Below are 16637 nucleotides of genomic sequence, written 5' to 3' on the forward strand. Positions count from 1 at the left end.
CACCATCATTGCAGGGTTGTTGTCCCGTAGTTTTGCAACATGTCCTGCCCAGTGCAACCTTCCGGCTTACGCCACTTTCTGGATATTGGGTTCACTGTAGAGCCTAGCGAGCTCGTGGTTCATTCTCCGCCGCCACACACCATTCTCCTGCACGCCGCCAAAGATGGTCCTAAGCACCCTTCGTTCGAACACTCCATGTGCTTGCAGGTCCTCTTCCAGCATGGTCCATGCTTCATGTCCATAGAGGACTCCCGGTCTTATAAGCGTCTTGTACAGTACTGGACAGAATAAAGTACGCATTGGCCGTTTTCCCATACAAAATGGTCAAGTTTGGAGATCTGAATCTCAGCTTTTAGTGTTTCGATTGATCTGAAATTTTCACCACAGCCTAGATATAACATAGATTTTACTCAATTAAAATATCACTGCATTTGAAACACAATCTTTTAAATTATTGAAAATCTCTCAATTTGCAAAAAATTGCAAAATTTAATTTTGAAAATATTTTGAAAACAATCAGTTTTACCGAAAAATGATGTTCTGCATATTTGTGTGTCTTATCAAATTGTAAATTTTTGCAGAAGAACACATTGCTCTAAATATTTTCATTTAAAAATTATTTTTACTTTAAAATTTTGTCATTTTTATCAAAATTTGAGATTTGCGATAACTTAAAAGTTCGTTAATGAAAAACTATGAATTTCTAGCCTAGCAAATTTGAGGTTACTTTCAAGCTGCGGTGAAAATTTCAGGTCAATGGGACAACTAGAAACCGAGATATAAGACTGCAAACTTGATCATTTTGTATGGAAAAACGGCCAATGCGTACTTTATTTTGTCCAGTACTGTACGTGGTACATTTGGCGCGGGGATGAATCTTCTCGCAGCTTCTTCTGGAGCCCATAGAAGGCGCGACTTCCACTGATGATGCGTCTCCGTATATCACGACTAACATTGTTTTCAGCCGTTAGCAAGGATCCGAGGTAAACGGACTCATCAACCAACTCAAAAGAACCCCCGTGTACCGTAACACTGCTTCCCAGGCGGGCTCTGTCTCGTTCGGTTCCGCGTATCAGCATGTATTTTGTTTTTGACGCATTCACCACTTGTAGGCGGCATTCAGGATGGTGATCGCACGATAGTTTTCACATTCCAGTTTGTCGCGCTTCTTGTAGATGGGGTATATGACCCCTTGCTTCCACTCCTTCGGCAGATGTTCCGTTTCCCAGATTCTGACAATCAGCCGGGGCAGACAGGCGGCAAACCTTTCTGGGCCTATTTTGATGAGTTCAGCTCCAATACCATCCATGATGTGCCCTTCGGGAATTAACGGCCTTGTTGTTAACTTCTCTCAATGTGGGAAATGGTTGGTTTTCTTCATCCGCCGTGCTGGCATAGCCACTTCCTCTGCTGTCGTGACCCTCTGCGCCTGTGTTCTCCGTGCCATTCATGTCTTCATCTTAGTGCTGCTTCCACCTTTCAATCACCTCACGTCTATCCGTCAAGATGCTTCCATCCTTATCCCAACACATTTCGGCTCGCGGCCGAAACCTTTTCGCGTTTCTTGTGAACGATGCAGCTGCTCCATTTCTTCACATTCCGCTTCTTCTAGGCGACGCTTTTTGTCCCGGAATAGGCGAGTTTGTTGCTTTCGTTTCCTTTTATATCGCTCCACGTTTTGTCGCGTACCTTGCTGCAGCATTGCAGCCCGTGCTGCATTCTTCTCCTCCAAAACCTGTCTGCATTCTTCGATGTTCGGTTGGGCCAGTCGCGCTGGTTTATAACGAGGCGGGCATAGGGTGTCGACTCAATTTTGAAAATAAAATTCCCTGACTTTCCCTGACCTTCCAGTCATTTTCCAGAAAAGTTCCAGACCACTGAGTTGGTTAATTTGAACCGAAATAAGTACGATTTTTACAAGATACATACCGTTTTGATTCATGTTACGGACAGCTTTTAATTCTGGACACTCTTCTTTGTATAGGAAACATTTCACACGAAATGTTTCAATTTTTGCCGTTTAAAAATTCGCATTTTCGAAGCTTGTTTTAATAAGCATTTTACATGAAAATTTACAATGCCCATCTGCCTTAGACGTCTGTTTAGTGGTTTGAAGATTTCAATCGATCATTTGACTTCTCTATTTATGATTTTCATGAGCTGTCCGGAATTGGAATCAAAGTGTCCGGAAATCAAGGCAAAAGTAAGGAAGCGTCCGGAATAAGAATCATAGGAAGTCCACACATTTTCATATATTTAAAATTATTCATGTTGCGGAATCAAAATCTTGACCGACCATTCGAAAGCTAAGGGCGTTTAAGGCTCGATGACGCTGAGGAATCATACAAACTGATATATTTTATATGCTTTTGGATGAGTAACGCTTCACTGGGGCCTTAAGTGTCCGTAATATGAATCAAAACGGTATTCGACGATTTTTATGATGTTTATGTTATAGGTCGTATGAAAAAAACTGATCAAAAGCTTTTACTTTATTGAGATATATGTACTTGCCAGATGACATTCTTGAACGTTTATTCAAGTTGATGTGATAAAACTAAACAATTGAGAATCTATTTACTTTTCAAACTTGTAGATCCGTATGAACAAAGATGTTCTCGGCTAGTGAACTACCTCAGACCTAATTTAAAATTTTAGGCATGAATGAAAATTTTGGACTCCTTCCTGATTATGACTTTTTTATACAAGAGGCAACACTATTACGATCATCCACCATACTTTTTTAGTGGAAGAAAGCTATCCTAACATTTGGCTATTTCTTTTTCCAGGCGAAATTCTAGCCATTGCCATAGAACTTTCTTAGAGAATTGCTTCAAGGAATTCCACATAGATTGCTCAGAAATTCTTCTAGAAATTCTTAAGATATTTTTCCAGATATTCCTTCAATACTTCTCACTGAACTCTTGAAAGATTTCCTCCAGAAGCTCCTCATCTCCAAGATTCTCTAAAAATTGTTAGAGAATTTCTTATTTCAGTCTTAAATATTTCTCAAAATAGCATTTGGAATTCCTAGAATTATTTCAGGAATGCTTATAAAAATATTTTTCAAGATGACACAGATTTTTTCCAAATTGTTTTCATTTTTTTTTTCTTAGAATATCATTGATAATTTTTCACGATGATTCGTTACAGGTATTTTTTTAGGTAATATTTTAGGATTACGATATGAATTACCCTTAGCTTTTCTCCCCGAAAAAAATATCTAAATATTCTCAACGGAATGCATTCAGGGCTTGAACAATGCGCTGATTAGAAGGTTTCTAATGTTTCTCTTGAATTTGTCGTACCTTCAGCAATGCTCCTAGGAACTCTTCTAAGAATTCATCTACGAGTATCTCTAAGTAATATCACAAATTGTCAATAGATTATCAAGATTATTTCAAATGATATTCCTGAAATTTCTGCTTTTCAATGATTTTCTGGATTACTAAAAATAATCGAGGAACTTTGAGAATCATCCTCAAAATTTCTGGAGAATTTTCTGGGTCCTGATTCCTTAGTCGAGTGGTTAGAGTCCACGGTATTGATTTAGCATGATCAATTACTTTGCAGACAATAAACTCGTTTGATGTTGTACTGAGTGCGAAAAGAGATTCGCGTTAGTAGTGTGTGGTCTTCCGATTCCATGGCATGCTCTTGCATGGTGAGCGACGGAATCAAGACCAATCGTTTTCGGTCCGCGTGGCGCGAGTGCGAAAAAATATTCGCGTTAGTAGTGTGTGGTCTTCCGATTCCATGGCAAGCTCTTGCAGGGCGAGCGACGGAATCAAGACCAATCGTTTTCGGTCCGCGTGGCGCGAGTGCGAAAAGAGATTCGCGTTTCTCAGTTAGTATGTATGCTTCAAATAAAGCTGAAAATTGTGGCTGCTCAATCAAGGATGAAGGATCAATTGGTGAGCTCGTTTCATGCTTTTTAAATCTATAAAATATGTATGACCGCACATTCAATCGTTACAACGGTGGGACATAAATGTGATTATTCAACAAACTATGAATGGTTCGTCACTGTAAGTGTCGGAATAAACTCTAATTCATATTTTTATATATAAAATCCTTCCTTTTACCTTTATTTTTATAAAAAAAGGCTTTGAATGGTTTGGTCTGTTTGTCTGTGCTAGAAGTATAGACTTGCAAAACGTTAATTTTATTCAAAACACTTTGAATGGTTCGCCACTGTAAGTGTCGGTATAAGAATATTATGTGATGATCCAGCCAATCGATTTATATTTTTCAATTTGAGTAAAATATTGTTACACATGCTTTCGTCATGACAGCTGTAGAAATGTTGCCTTTACCTATTTTTTCAACAAACTTTGAATGGTTCGTCACTTCATGTAACGACATTATTTACTCCTATTTTAAAATTTTCCATGTCAATTGAATATATTATATTCCTAAGCATGTAAACAAATAATCGTTTATCATGGTCTAATCGCTTATCAAAGTGAATCCTGTGACCCAACGATCCTCCTCATTAACAACCATCCCTCCCAGTAACCTTTGTGGAGATGCAGAGGTAAACACGGTCTCCAAATAGCAAAGGTTACACACTAACATTCCTTCCCTCAACCCCACCTGACTGCAAGGACGTGGCCGGCGCCGTTATTGACCATGTATGAATAGAGGCACTGAATTATGCACACTGAAGAAGATTATGGCCAATCCCAGCCGAACTTCTAGTTGATTCTTTGTGCATCTTCACTGACTTTGGTCAATCACGGAATAGCAACCATTGATATGTGTAGTCAGTCTAAGCTAAAGCTAATAAACTCGTTTGATGTTGTACTATTGATATTGTTTCCCTGACTTCAAGTGAAATTCCCTGATTTTCCCTCACTTTCCAGGTCAAAACTAAATTCCCTGACATTCCCTGACTTTCCAGGTTTTTCCAGGTAGTCGACACCCTGCCGTATATTGGTGATGACGGGTAGTTTGGGCGCAGTTCCACCATCACTAAATAGTTATCAGAGTCAATGTAAGCGCCACGATATGTTCTGATGTCGGTTATATCGGAGAAGTACCGTCCATCGATCAAAACGTGATCGATTTGTGATTCCGTCTACTGTGGTGATCCCCAGGTGTACGGATACGGGAGGCTATGCTGAAAATAGGTGCTACGAACGGTCATGTTCTTGAAGACGGCAAAATCTATCTGTCGTAGGCCGTTCTCGTTCGTCAGCCGGTGGGCGCTGAACTTTCCAATCGCCGGTCTGAACTCCTCCTCCTGGCCAACCTGAGCGTTCGAATCTCCTATGATGATCTTGACGTCGTGGCTTGGGCAGCGGTATTAAAATTATATGAAACATGAATAAGAGTTTATGTCGACACTTGTAGAGACGAACCATTCATAGATTATTTGAAAAATACATAAACGTAACATTGCAATGCATTGCCACGTTAAAAATATGTTATCATAAGTATGGAACGGGCTCACCAGTTGGCAATCGATTGTCAACTGAACACGAATATCTTTTCGCATTCACATAACGTGAATCGGATACGATTGACCCTGATTCCGTCGCAGGAGCATGCACCAGAATGAAAAAAATGATTTTAAACTTTTTGTGGTGTTTCAGTATTGAAGACGGAAGTGGCAAAACTCGATGAAGCGATCCCGTCCTTTAGGAATGTAGAGTATTTACGTAGTAGTGTATTACGTACCAATTTAGATTTGTGAAATTAGTTCGATCCAAAATCTTGAGACAGATTCCATTGACCACCTTTGTGAACTGCGCATCATCTGCACTTCCTCCGAGTTTATTGTCCGCCATAAGCCCAAGCAGCACCGCGATAATACTTTTGATCGTGTTCACCGTAAGGTTTTTGCCCAACGTTTTCGAGGCAAAGAAGGAATAAATACTGTGCAGCAATGGTTGATACATAGCCAACGATTCCGCTAAAGGCTTTTGTTGAAGGTACTGAAATGATAATGAAATCGTTAAACATAAGCAATTGCGAAGCATTCTTGAATCCTACCTTGAATTGTTGCAGTATACTTTGGATGTAAATTTCTTCGTAATCTCTTAGAGCAGCCTGCTTTTCTTGAGATTCAAGAATGTCCGACAACTCGTTGATAGCCGCGTGGGCAGTATACGCATCAGCACTTCCAATACCTCGGATGATTCGCAGAAGATTCGGGTCCAATTTTGGCAACGCATCCGCCAAGCTAGACAAAGCAAGAAGAGACCATGATATAAATTAAAACCTCCGATTCCTCCTACCAATATGCTGTGGCTATAAAGTTCTCTAACGTACTTTGCAGTTGGTTTTGGCTTGTTCGTTCCACTGTACGCTGGAGAACGAAGATGCGATGGCGGACTCATGGCATATTCCCTTGAGTGGGCACTCATCGGCCGATGGAGGGTTCGTGCCAGCAGTTGCTGGAACTTATCGTCTGGATATGCAATGCCCCTTACTGGAATCACCTTGATCGAATCGTAGATGAACGAAACATCGATCTGAGGCAAAGCAAGTTTCCGATGCTGATCGGCCTTAACCCAGTTGCACTCAATGTCGGCAATCACATTTTCATCCAGCTTAAAGGGGCCACTAACTTTAGGCGGATTTACTTCCGGTGGTCTGGTTCAAGTCGATCAAGAGATAAAAGATAAACGTCCAAAGAGTGAGAGCGCAGCGGAAAAGAAAAAGAAGGAAACAAATTACTAAAGTGTATTGCATATCCCTAAAACAAAATGATCGAGCTTTGAGTATGGACTGGACATTAGCGAGTTAGCGTTATTAATAATATGCTTGCATTTTCAATTTTGGTTTTAAACTAACGTGAAACAGCATGGGGTTAGGGACAAATTAGAAAATGTGGAAATTAAATTAAGTAATAAATTTAACATTACTACCGATCAACGAAACAAACTTACACAATGCGAACAAACAAAAAGCCTCAACCAACTGCAAGTACCAATAGAACTTTGAACAAATGAACAAAAAATACAATATTTGGATGAAATGAAATTGAATTTTAAGAAACAAAGGTTGTGCGAAATTATATGAACTGTATTAAAATTATACACCCAATCCGGTAAAAATGTTATTGCCAATATAGCTTCTAATACCATAATTTTACCAATCACCACTTGGTCTGATTAACGCTAAAATTGATGTCAATAGAACAAAATGTGAAAACTGTCCATGAATTAGATGTGTTGTTTTCTTCCCTGGCCGAATGACAGCAAAAAATCGACTGTTTTTAAATTTTAACTGCAGAAAGCAATTGTCTAAGTCTTGATGTCAGATAGTTTTAATAGACTAAGCTTGACATACCATTGATGCCTTGCGTTTCTGTATCTGAATCCCTTTTAGTGATACTTGGGCCCTTGCCTAGTAACTTAAATCCCTATATCCCTATGTTTAAATGATGTATATTATGGTAAATTATAATAAATTGATGTGTTTGCCCGGGAGCAGACTATAGCATAGCATAGACTGACTGTACATGTCAATGGTTGCTACTCCGTGATTGATCGGAACTGGTAAGAATTGCAGTACGATCCAAATGAATAAGGGATGGGAGTTTCCGCTTACTCTCGAAGTGCAATTTTAGCAGATCTAATATTATTGATCAATAACGGCGCCGGCCAAGTCCTTACAGTCAGTTGGGATGGGGAAGGAATGTTAGGGTGTAATGATTGTTGCTTCTAGAGACCGAGGATACCTCTGCATCTCCACAATCACCACGGGAAGGGTGTTTATTAGTGAGGGAGGAAAAGATCTGGGAGTCACCTCTGGTCGGTGATGCGATCCATGAACAAGGGGGAAATATACGACTTATATTTAAAGCTAGTTTTGTATATTTGTCTCGAGAAGTTTTTGGTAGAAGCTTTAAAAATAGGTCAACATCTATAATGTCGAACAATTCAAAAGACGTTTTTATTAATGTCGAAAACTGAAAATTACATGTATATATTTTAAATTATATGAAACAGGAATAATGCCGACACTTGTAGTGACGAACCATACATAGTTTGTTTGAAAATGACATATGAGTATTACTGTGCATTTTGTCTCGATATGGTAGAAGTTTTAAAAAATACGTCAACATTCACAATGTCGAACAATTCAAAAGATAATTTTTAATAATGTCATAAAGAGAAAAATATATGTATATTGAAATTGTATAAGAAAATAGCATAATGCCGACACTTATAGTGACGAACCATACAAAGTTTGTTTTAATATTACATAAAAGTTACGCTTTCAAGAAAAAATGTGTTATCATAAGCATGAAACGAACTCACCAGTTGGTAATCCATTCTCGACTGAACACAAAACTGACACTGACAGCAAAACTTCTTGGCGTTCCGAAAACAAACCGTCTTGCTTGGGCCTTCCCAAATATCTACCCAGCAAGACGCTCCAGAACAGGGAAAAAAAATTCTCCGGCGACGAAAACACGCGCGAAACCGTGAGCAAAATCTATCGGACGACGCAAAACCGAACTGTCCTGCTTGGGCTTCACGAAGCACTACCCAGCAAGACGCTCTAAACAGCAAAAAAAAAAAAATTCTCCGGCGACGAAAACGCGCGAAATTGTGAGCAAAATCTAACGGACGACGCAAAACCGAACTGTCCTGCTTGGGCCTCACGAAGCACTACCCAGCAAAACGCTCCAAAACAGGAAAAAAAAAATTCTCCGGCGACGAAAACGCGCGAAATCGTGAGCAAAATCGATCGGGCGACGTAAAACCGAACCGTCCTGCTTGGGCCTCACGAAGCACTACCCAGCAAGATGCTCCAAACAAAAAAAAATTCTCCGGCGACGAAAACGCGTGAAATTGTGAGCAAAATCTAACGGACGACGCAAAACCGAACTGTCCTGCTTGGGCCTCACGAAGCACTCTGTTTGCCCGGGAGCAGACTATATGGCATTAAGTTATTTGGCATAAGGTCATTTGGTCGGTGTTCAGACAGATTGGACCAAGTGTTTTTCTATAGTTTCAGGAAAAGTTAAAATATTAAACGTTAACGTTAAAATATCAAAATATTTGAATGATTTGCTGTAATAATGAAACTTATCTATTTGATGATACATCTGTATTAAAATAGCATCGGAAAAATCAGAATTGATGGAGCCCTTAACGTACCGTAAATTCGGGTTAAATTTGATCAGTAGGGTGAAATTGATCACCGTATCATACGATTCTATTTCTATCTAACGGAGCACAATGCAATCTGCAGGGAATCAACGGTGTTCGTCGTTACTATTGTCGTATTGTGTGTTATGAAGTTTTTATGGGTTAAGGAATATTTATTTCTATAAAAATAATGTAAAATTTAAAAACGGTGTAGTATTGACAAACATCCATAAACTTCTAGTTCTAAACAAGGATTTGATCATGGCATCAACCTGAAAGTTTGTAAGGATGCTTAAAATATATCCCCGAGCCCGATATCATCTTCCAAACTCGTACCAATTAGCTCATACGGTTGAAATAATTAAATTTCTGTTAGATATTATTAACAATTCATTATTTCTTTAAATATTGCATTATTAAGAATTTAGCAAGCATATTCGGATTCAGGGAGCTCATATTCATTGTGTAGAGTCGTTTCAAAAAATAACAATAATCACATTGACAAGTGATCAATTTCACCCAGAAATGGGATTCCCAGATTTTTTATTTAAAGGATGATTTTTAGCACTAAAAACACATTTGTTAAAAAATTTTGGTACATGAGCCAAAGAGGCTGATCGTCGTACTTTTTACTTTTTCAACATTATTGAAAACAGACAAGAAAAACCATGGGAAATGATCAATTTTACCAGAAATTACGGTATTTTTAGAACGCCAAAATATCATCTAGACCGGTCTGTCTGAACACCGACCATTTGGTCCTACGCCGTCTGGCATAATAACCATTTCACATAACGGTTATTTGCCATAAAGGCCTTTTGACATAAGGTACCGCGGGGCAAGTGGGTAAATGGGGTAAGTGAAAACAATTTATATATTTTACTGTATATGTGAATTAACGTTTTAAACTCATGCGTAAACCTTTGAGGTCATTGAGAACATTACGATAAGTAGAGATTTCTGAGATTTTTCAGCCATTATTGCATAATAGAGTGAAAAATTGTTAACCTGTCAATTGTTACTCCGTAACAAATTGGCGGCGTACAATCTTATTTAAATATTTTCAGTGGAAAAAAGTTGCGGAAAATAATTTCCTGTACCACTTCTTAGTTGTCCTCTATGACAGTTTCAAACTGCAATAAAAAAAGTTTTAGAATTAATTCGACGTAGACCAAAAAATAAGTAAATTTAAACACCGTCAATTTTCTTATCAGGTGGGGCAAGTGAAAAGTTTATCATTAGAGGTTGAATTTGTGTTTTCTCTTTAAGTAGCCATAAGTAAACATGGTTCGCAGTTATCATAGAAAAACTTACGTGCCGATAATTCAAGAAACACTATACTCAAGCGTTAAAATCTATTAGAAATCATGGAAATTCTCTAAAAGATGTAGCCAAACATTACAATATCAATATGTCTACTTCGGGCAGCCAATTAAAAGGAAGACGTTGACTGAAAAGTTGCAATATTAAAGAACACACGGAAAACTCGTGGAATGTCTATGTAAAGCTAGTTGAAAACATAAAAATGGGGTATAGGTCTATCCACATAAAAAAAGACCCTAAATACGTTATTGAAGGATTCCGTTTGATTTCTCCCGAAGAGTTATCCGACGTCATATCCGACTTTCTCAAAAACAAATAACGAGCGGTGGAAATTCTACAGAGCAGAAATGCAACTGCTGTCCTGTAATGTAAGAACTAACATTGGAAAAGTTGCAGTTATAATGTTGTCGATTCATTTCAACTCACATAACTGATCAGAAGAAAATTGAAGTGAAAAGAATAACATTTTCTTTGTTTACATGTTACTTGTGTTATTGTTCATTGGGAAGCTTTAACAAGTGTTAAAGCTAATAGAAATTGTGAATATAACTGTTTGTTTTTGAATTTATTGTTCAAAACGGTCAACTTTTCACTTGCCCCACTTTTGGGGCAAGTGAAAAGTAAAGAAACATTTTTCAAAAACTTTTTCTGTAATTTTTTCTTCAATTTTTCATAAAAATCAATTTCAGCATGCTGCTTATATATGGTGGGAGTCAAGCTAAAAAATATACACAACCTCATTTGTTTCAATTTAAAGTCTCTAGAATTGAAAGAATCTCAACTATGCAAATTCCATTACCCACTTGCCCCACTGTACCTTAACCATAATTATTCCTTTCTATTAAGAGATGACTGTTTTTGAAGATAATATGTTATGTTACGCCAAATGGCTTTATGCTAGGTACCCTGGACCCTGTTTGTCCCGATGCTTACACGGTGTGCTATTTACCATAATACACCCGATTCTGTTTTTGCACGGGGGATGCGTACCGTGCAAAAAAAGTTTTCAGTTCAAAATTTCAAAAACCGTGCAAAAAAAGTAACACCGTTTCTCGACGTTTCATGCAAAAATAAGGTTTTGTAGGAAAAAAATGTATGGAAACTTTTTTTGCACGGCCGTGTAAAAAAATTCGTGCAAAAACAGAATCGGGTGTATACACCGTTTAAGCGGGGCCTTCCTTAGCCAAGTGATTAGAGTCCGCGGCTACAAAGCAAAGCCATGCTGAAGGTGTCTGGGTTCGATTCCCGGTGGGTCCAGGATCTTTTCGAAAAGGAAATTTCCTTACATTCCTTGGGCATAGAGTATGATCGTACCTGCCACACGATATACGAATTCAAAAATGGCAACTTTGGCAATGAAAGCTCTCAGCTAATAACTGTAGAAGTGCTCATAAAAACACTACACTGAGAAACAGGCTCTGTCCCAGCGATGACGTAGATGAAGAAGGGTTCATTGTTTATACCATCAGTGCACCAGTACTGACTGAATTTGAACTGAACGCGAGCCAAAAATGAACGGAGCCCGAGCCAAATTTGCACGAGAACGCAGTGAACAGCGAATTTCCGAGCAAGAGCTAGCCGCTGCCGAAGAACGTTCCGTTCAGTTTGCATTTATGATCGGGGATCTGGTGCTTGGAATACCGAAAACATATCTCTGCCAAAGTTTACTATAGTAATTAGTCAAAATGAACTGAGTTCAATTTTTTGTTCTCACCTGTTCATATTTTTGAACCGCACGATCTTTTTCGCACTAATATCTTCTAGCAACATCAACAACTTCCAAATGAAGCCGTCTGACATTATTTGCATTTGTTTAAATACCGTAGTGAGGGACTACTTTGGGCACTTCCTTTCTCGAAAGTGTTTTTGCGAAACTAATGCATCATTCTTAACTTTGAATTGTGCTAGATGGATACACTGATACACTGGAATGACTGCAAGTGTCCCGATAATATAGCTTTTGGTTGAATCTTCAATAATTTTCGTACCCGAGACATCTAGTCTTCTGTCAATCGCTGCAGTTAATATAGGGCAGTTCAATGTGTGGGTATGCAAGACCAATCTGGTCAAAAGCGCTCAAAACGAACTGAAACCTAAAGCAGCACAGGCCCAACGGTCTCATAATCCAGGAAGATGTTTAACGCTTCAACCAAAGAGGCATTGAAGGAGTCCACAACGCATGTAAAGGGACAACGATTGAAGATTGGCAGCAGAAACGGAATAACTCTACTGAAGGTAGATGCAGGGCAGACAATCGTCGATTCCAGACGTGCTTTGTTTTTTGTCAAAAAAATGGTCATAACCTGTCGAAGACACGATTCAAATTTTTAATCAGCTCAGTGCTCCCGAAGGAAGATTCGAAGGAAGTTTCTGTCAAGACATGGTTGCTATATATAGTGGGTAGCTGTATAGCTTCGGGCGCTCAGAATCTCTTGCGTGCCCAATTATGGTGGTGTGGAGGAAACAACATATCGTGTTCGACTGCCCGCGTTTCATTGTTGTGAGCAATTGCATGCCGTTACATGCGGAGCGTACACTTCCCCAGACAATATAACCCAAAGGATGTGTGCGGTTGCCGAGTGCTGAAATGCGGTAACACAGATCGTCTACGAAACCAAGCCATCGAATCACAGGTTCAAACCGAGGATCATCCTTTAGTCAGAACCGGAGCTCAAGCCCAGAACGAAATCGAAGGACGTTAGTGTCATGAAGCAAGTTAGTGTCGAATCGCAAAGCTACTCCGACGCGGTTGAACGTGGAAAATCGAGAATTTGGCAGGAAGCGATACAGGAGGAGATACAAGCTCGTCCCTCTACCTCCTCAACGCAAACCGATATATAGCAAGGCGGGTTCACTTCACTACACTGGCTACAGAGTACAATGCACACACCTTGATATATAGGATGCAAATGGACTTGCAAGAAGAAGGAAGACGGGTCCTGACAAGTAGTGTTGGCAAGATTAGTTGCCCAGTATTCACAGCCAATTCAGATTACCGACCCCAGTAAAATTTTACTGGGTTTTGGAACTACGGTTTTTTTCGGTAATTTTTACGATTACCGAAAAAACCCAGTAAATCAAAATATGTTATGATTGATGGAAGTTACTGACTTAGTCAGTAAAATTGTAAAGCGTTTTTACTGGCTTTCCAGTTTCCCATGCTCCGATTTGCTTTTCCGGATACTGTTTTTTTTTTCAGAAATCAATACAAATTAACACCCAATCGACATGAACATGGGCATCGACATGCATTTTTCGTACGAATAAACATCTACGGTATGCTCATATCTCAGTGGAAGTAATCGAAAAATGTGTGACAAAATCATTATTTGGATGGTTTGCATACAAGAGGCAAACTCAATGATGCAGATGACTTCACCTCTTGTATGGAAACCATCCGAATTTACCAACGTAAGCAGTCCTGAGCCTTTTTGGTTGCTTAAAATGGTTGAGTTTCTCACTAAATTTCGATTACTTACCACGAGAAAGCGCAAAATAGGTACAGGAAAAGCTTGGTTGCCAAAGCCGTGACTCCCGGCGCCGGACGATTTTACAGCAGGAGATTCTCATTTGACACTTTCCCGCATGCGCATCAGTTTGTTTTGATTTGATTTTGACGACAAGTCAGTAAAAAACATCAACTACTGAATAGTCGGTAATTGTTTTTACTGACTTTTCGGCCTGTTCGGTAATGTTGCAAAATTGGGTCTGACAGCTACCGTAGTTCAGTAAAAAGTAAAATTTATTACTGAACCTCAGAAGTTTTCAATTAAAAAGCTGAAAGTTCGGTATTTTTTATGATTTACAATTCGTACCCAGTATAAAAAATTACCGAACAAGCAAATCGTGATTGAGTGTGTTTTTTCCCAAAAGTTCGGCCAAGACTACGTTGAGGTTTTTGCTCCCGAAATTCGTTAAACGACCCTGAGAACCATCCTCGTATTCGCCAGTCAACAACGAAAAAAAGCACTGGACATAAAAAGCGCCTACCTGCACACCATGAAGCGGCTTTAGGACATTTGGTCGAAAGACATTTGGTCGAATGACGTTTGGTCGAATGACATTTAGTCGAAAGTACATTTGGTCGAATGGACGTTTGGTCGAATGGACGTTTGGTCGAATGACTTTAGAAAATTTCGTCGAAACTTTATTTAGTATTTATTTATTTATTTAGTAAAATCGATTAATTCAGCAGAACCAAAATCAAGCTAGAATTTTCGCTCAATGGATGATCTTAAGTTTATTTTGGGCAAACATATTTTTCATCTGAAGTCAAACACGAATATTTATACATGATAAATATTGCCTACGCTTTGCAACGTGGTGAGGCTGTAGCATAATTACATTTTCCAGACAAAAATTTCATATATAGACGCTAGAACATATACTACTAGCGTCTATATATGATAAATTATTCTTGATAATGTTATTATTCTGCAGCCTTTTTGAATTTGAAAACGGTACGTTTTGTTTCGTCCAATTTTGTAGAAGTTCAAAAATATGTATGCTCAACTTTGCATCATTATGTTCAATTTATTATTCTTTCAAAATATCATCATTCTTTGTAAAAAAAAAACCTTCTAAATGTTTGTGTCGTGCAGTTATTGAAATATTTAACATTGTTGAATTTATTATTCCTTCAAAATGTCGTCGTTCTTTACATAAAACTGCTGATATTTATCCAACGGCAATGTGACTTAGGGTAAGAATTTGAAATTTGGGAACTAGAACTGATACAGATGTACATTGAAAAATTGCGTCATCTTGAATTGTCTGCATATAATGCACTTTTATAACAATTTTATTTCCAACGATTTTGACGAAGTGAACTAAAGGTATTACCTATACAATTCGTTTTCCTACTAATTGTTATGATTGTGACTTTAAGCTACATTACATTTCTTGGGTAAACACGTGGATTTGAAAACGGTGTCGTTGGATTCAATTGATAATAAGTTGATAATTGATTCAATCGAAAATAATCAAACAAGAGAATTGTGTTAATCCTGTGTATTGTGTGAGGTGAAACGAGTTGACCTATGTAACAAGTTGATTTGCCTTCATTTGATATCAGCTTGTCGCGATTCATCCGACCCGCAAAATAAGCTTGAATGAGAAAAATGACATCAAGTAACGCCCCCAACGCAAGAAGTCGAGTTTGTGGGGGAGTCTGTGTTATCAACTGAAATTCCATAATTATGCATGTCGCATATTGAAGCTTTGAAGTTTGTCTAAGAAATACCAATACACCAATGCAGGTTTCTTGCAGCCTATCATGTTGTACCAACATATGCAACCTCTAGTAATAGGACTATACAGACCGTCCCTTTTCCAATGATTCTATCACTGAGTTTTCTCGTCAAAACTACACTCTGTAAAATAAACTGAAAAATCCCTATTCGACTAAATTTTCGACTAAAAATCCTTTTAACAAAATATATGCTTCTATGAGCAATAAAATTCTTTTCGACCAAATGTCCATTCGACGAAATGTCCATTCGACCAAATGTACTATCGACTAAACGTCATTCGACCAAACGTCATTCGACTAAATGTCATTCGACCAAATGTCATAGATTCCCATGAAGCAACCTTTCGGCCTCACCAAAAGTATGCTAAGGCTCCCGAGCAGAAACGAAGTGCTGACCATCGTGATATTGATTTGATTAGCATAATAGATGAAATATCTAAAAATAATATCAAAAATTGGAACTTCTTAGCCATAGCAAAATTTAATGTTTACAGATCTAATTAATAGCTCGCAGCTATTGGTTAGATATTACAAAAGCTTAATATTATATGCTAATGCTATTCCATGAGCAAATTATAGATATCATGTTAAGATCTTTTATCTCTTATATCTATCAACTTAATATGACTTTCAAATATCTATTTTCTACTAAGTAATTTGCTATAGGCAAATTTAATGCGCTACCAGCATAGAGGTCGCTAGGTAAGAAGGAGAGAAATGTCATTGAAAATGTTTGTTTACGTCCAAAATTCAATTTTTCGACCCAAAAATTAGCTCATAATCAGTTAATTATTAAACTATTTTCCATTGGCATAATCATTTTGACCCTTTATTCTAGCGATACGCATGATTTCACAACAAATTTAGCCACAAACAAAGAATCCGGAAGTTTATAACCTATGTAGCCAAACACCAATTTTCCAATTTTATCCCACAAATCGTACATGAGCACT

General features: G+C 38.2%; 1 protein-coding gene across 4 annotated transcripts in view; it reads right to left on the bottom strand.

Moving 5' to 3' along the window:
* Nucleotides 1–16637, bottom strand: part of LOC5566944 (protein mini spindles) — a 108229-nt gene that overhangs the window by 30414 nt on the left and 61178 nt on the right. For 3 of the 4 annotated variants that reach the window (XM_021850924.1, XM_021850926.1, XM_021850925.1), the window contains 3 exons: nucleotides 6277–6600; nucleotides 5998–6187; nucleotides 5683–5939 (listed from right to left, as the gene is read on the bottom strand). In XM_021850924.1, coding sequence (XP_021706616.1) covers nucleotides 5683–5939; nucleotides 5998–6187; nucleotides 6277–6600 — 771 coding nt within the window. The remainder of the gene's footprint in view (nucleotides 1–5682; nucleotides 5940–5997; nucleotides 6188–6276; nucleotides 6601–16637) is intronic. The other variant, XM_021850927.1, reaches the window with a different exon arrangement.

The sequence above is a fragment of the Aedes aegypti genome, chromosome 3 (assembly GCF_002204515.2).
Source record: "Aedes aegypti strain LVP_AGWG chromosome 3, AaegL5.0 Primary Assembly, whole genome shotgun sequence".
Lineage (NCBI taxonomy): Eukaryota > Metazoa > Arthropoda > Insecta > Diptera > Culicidae > Aedes > Aedes aegypti.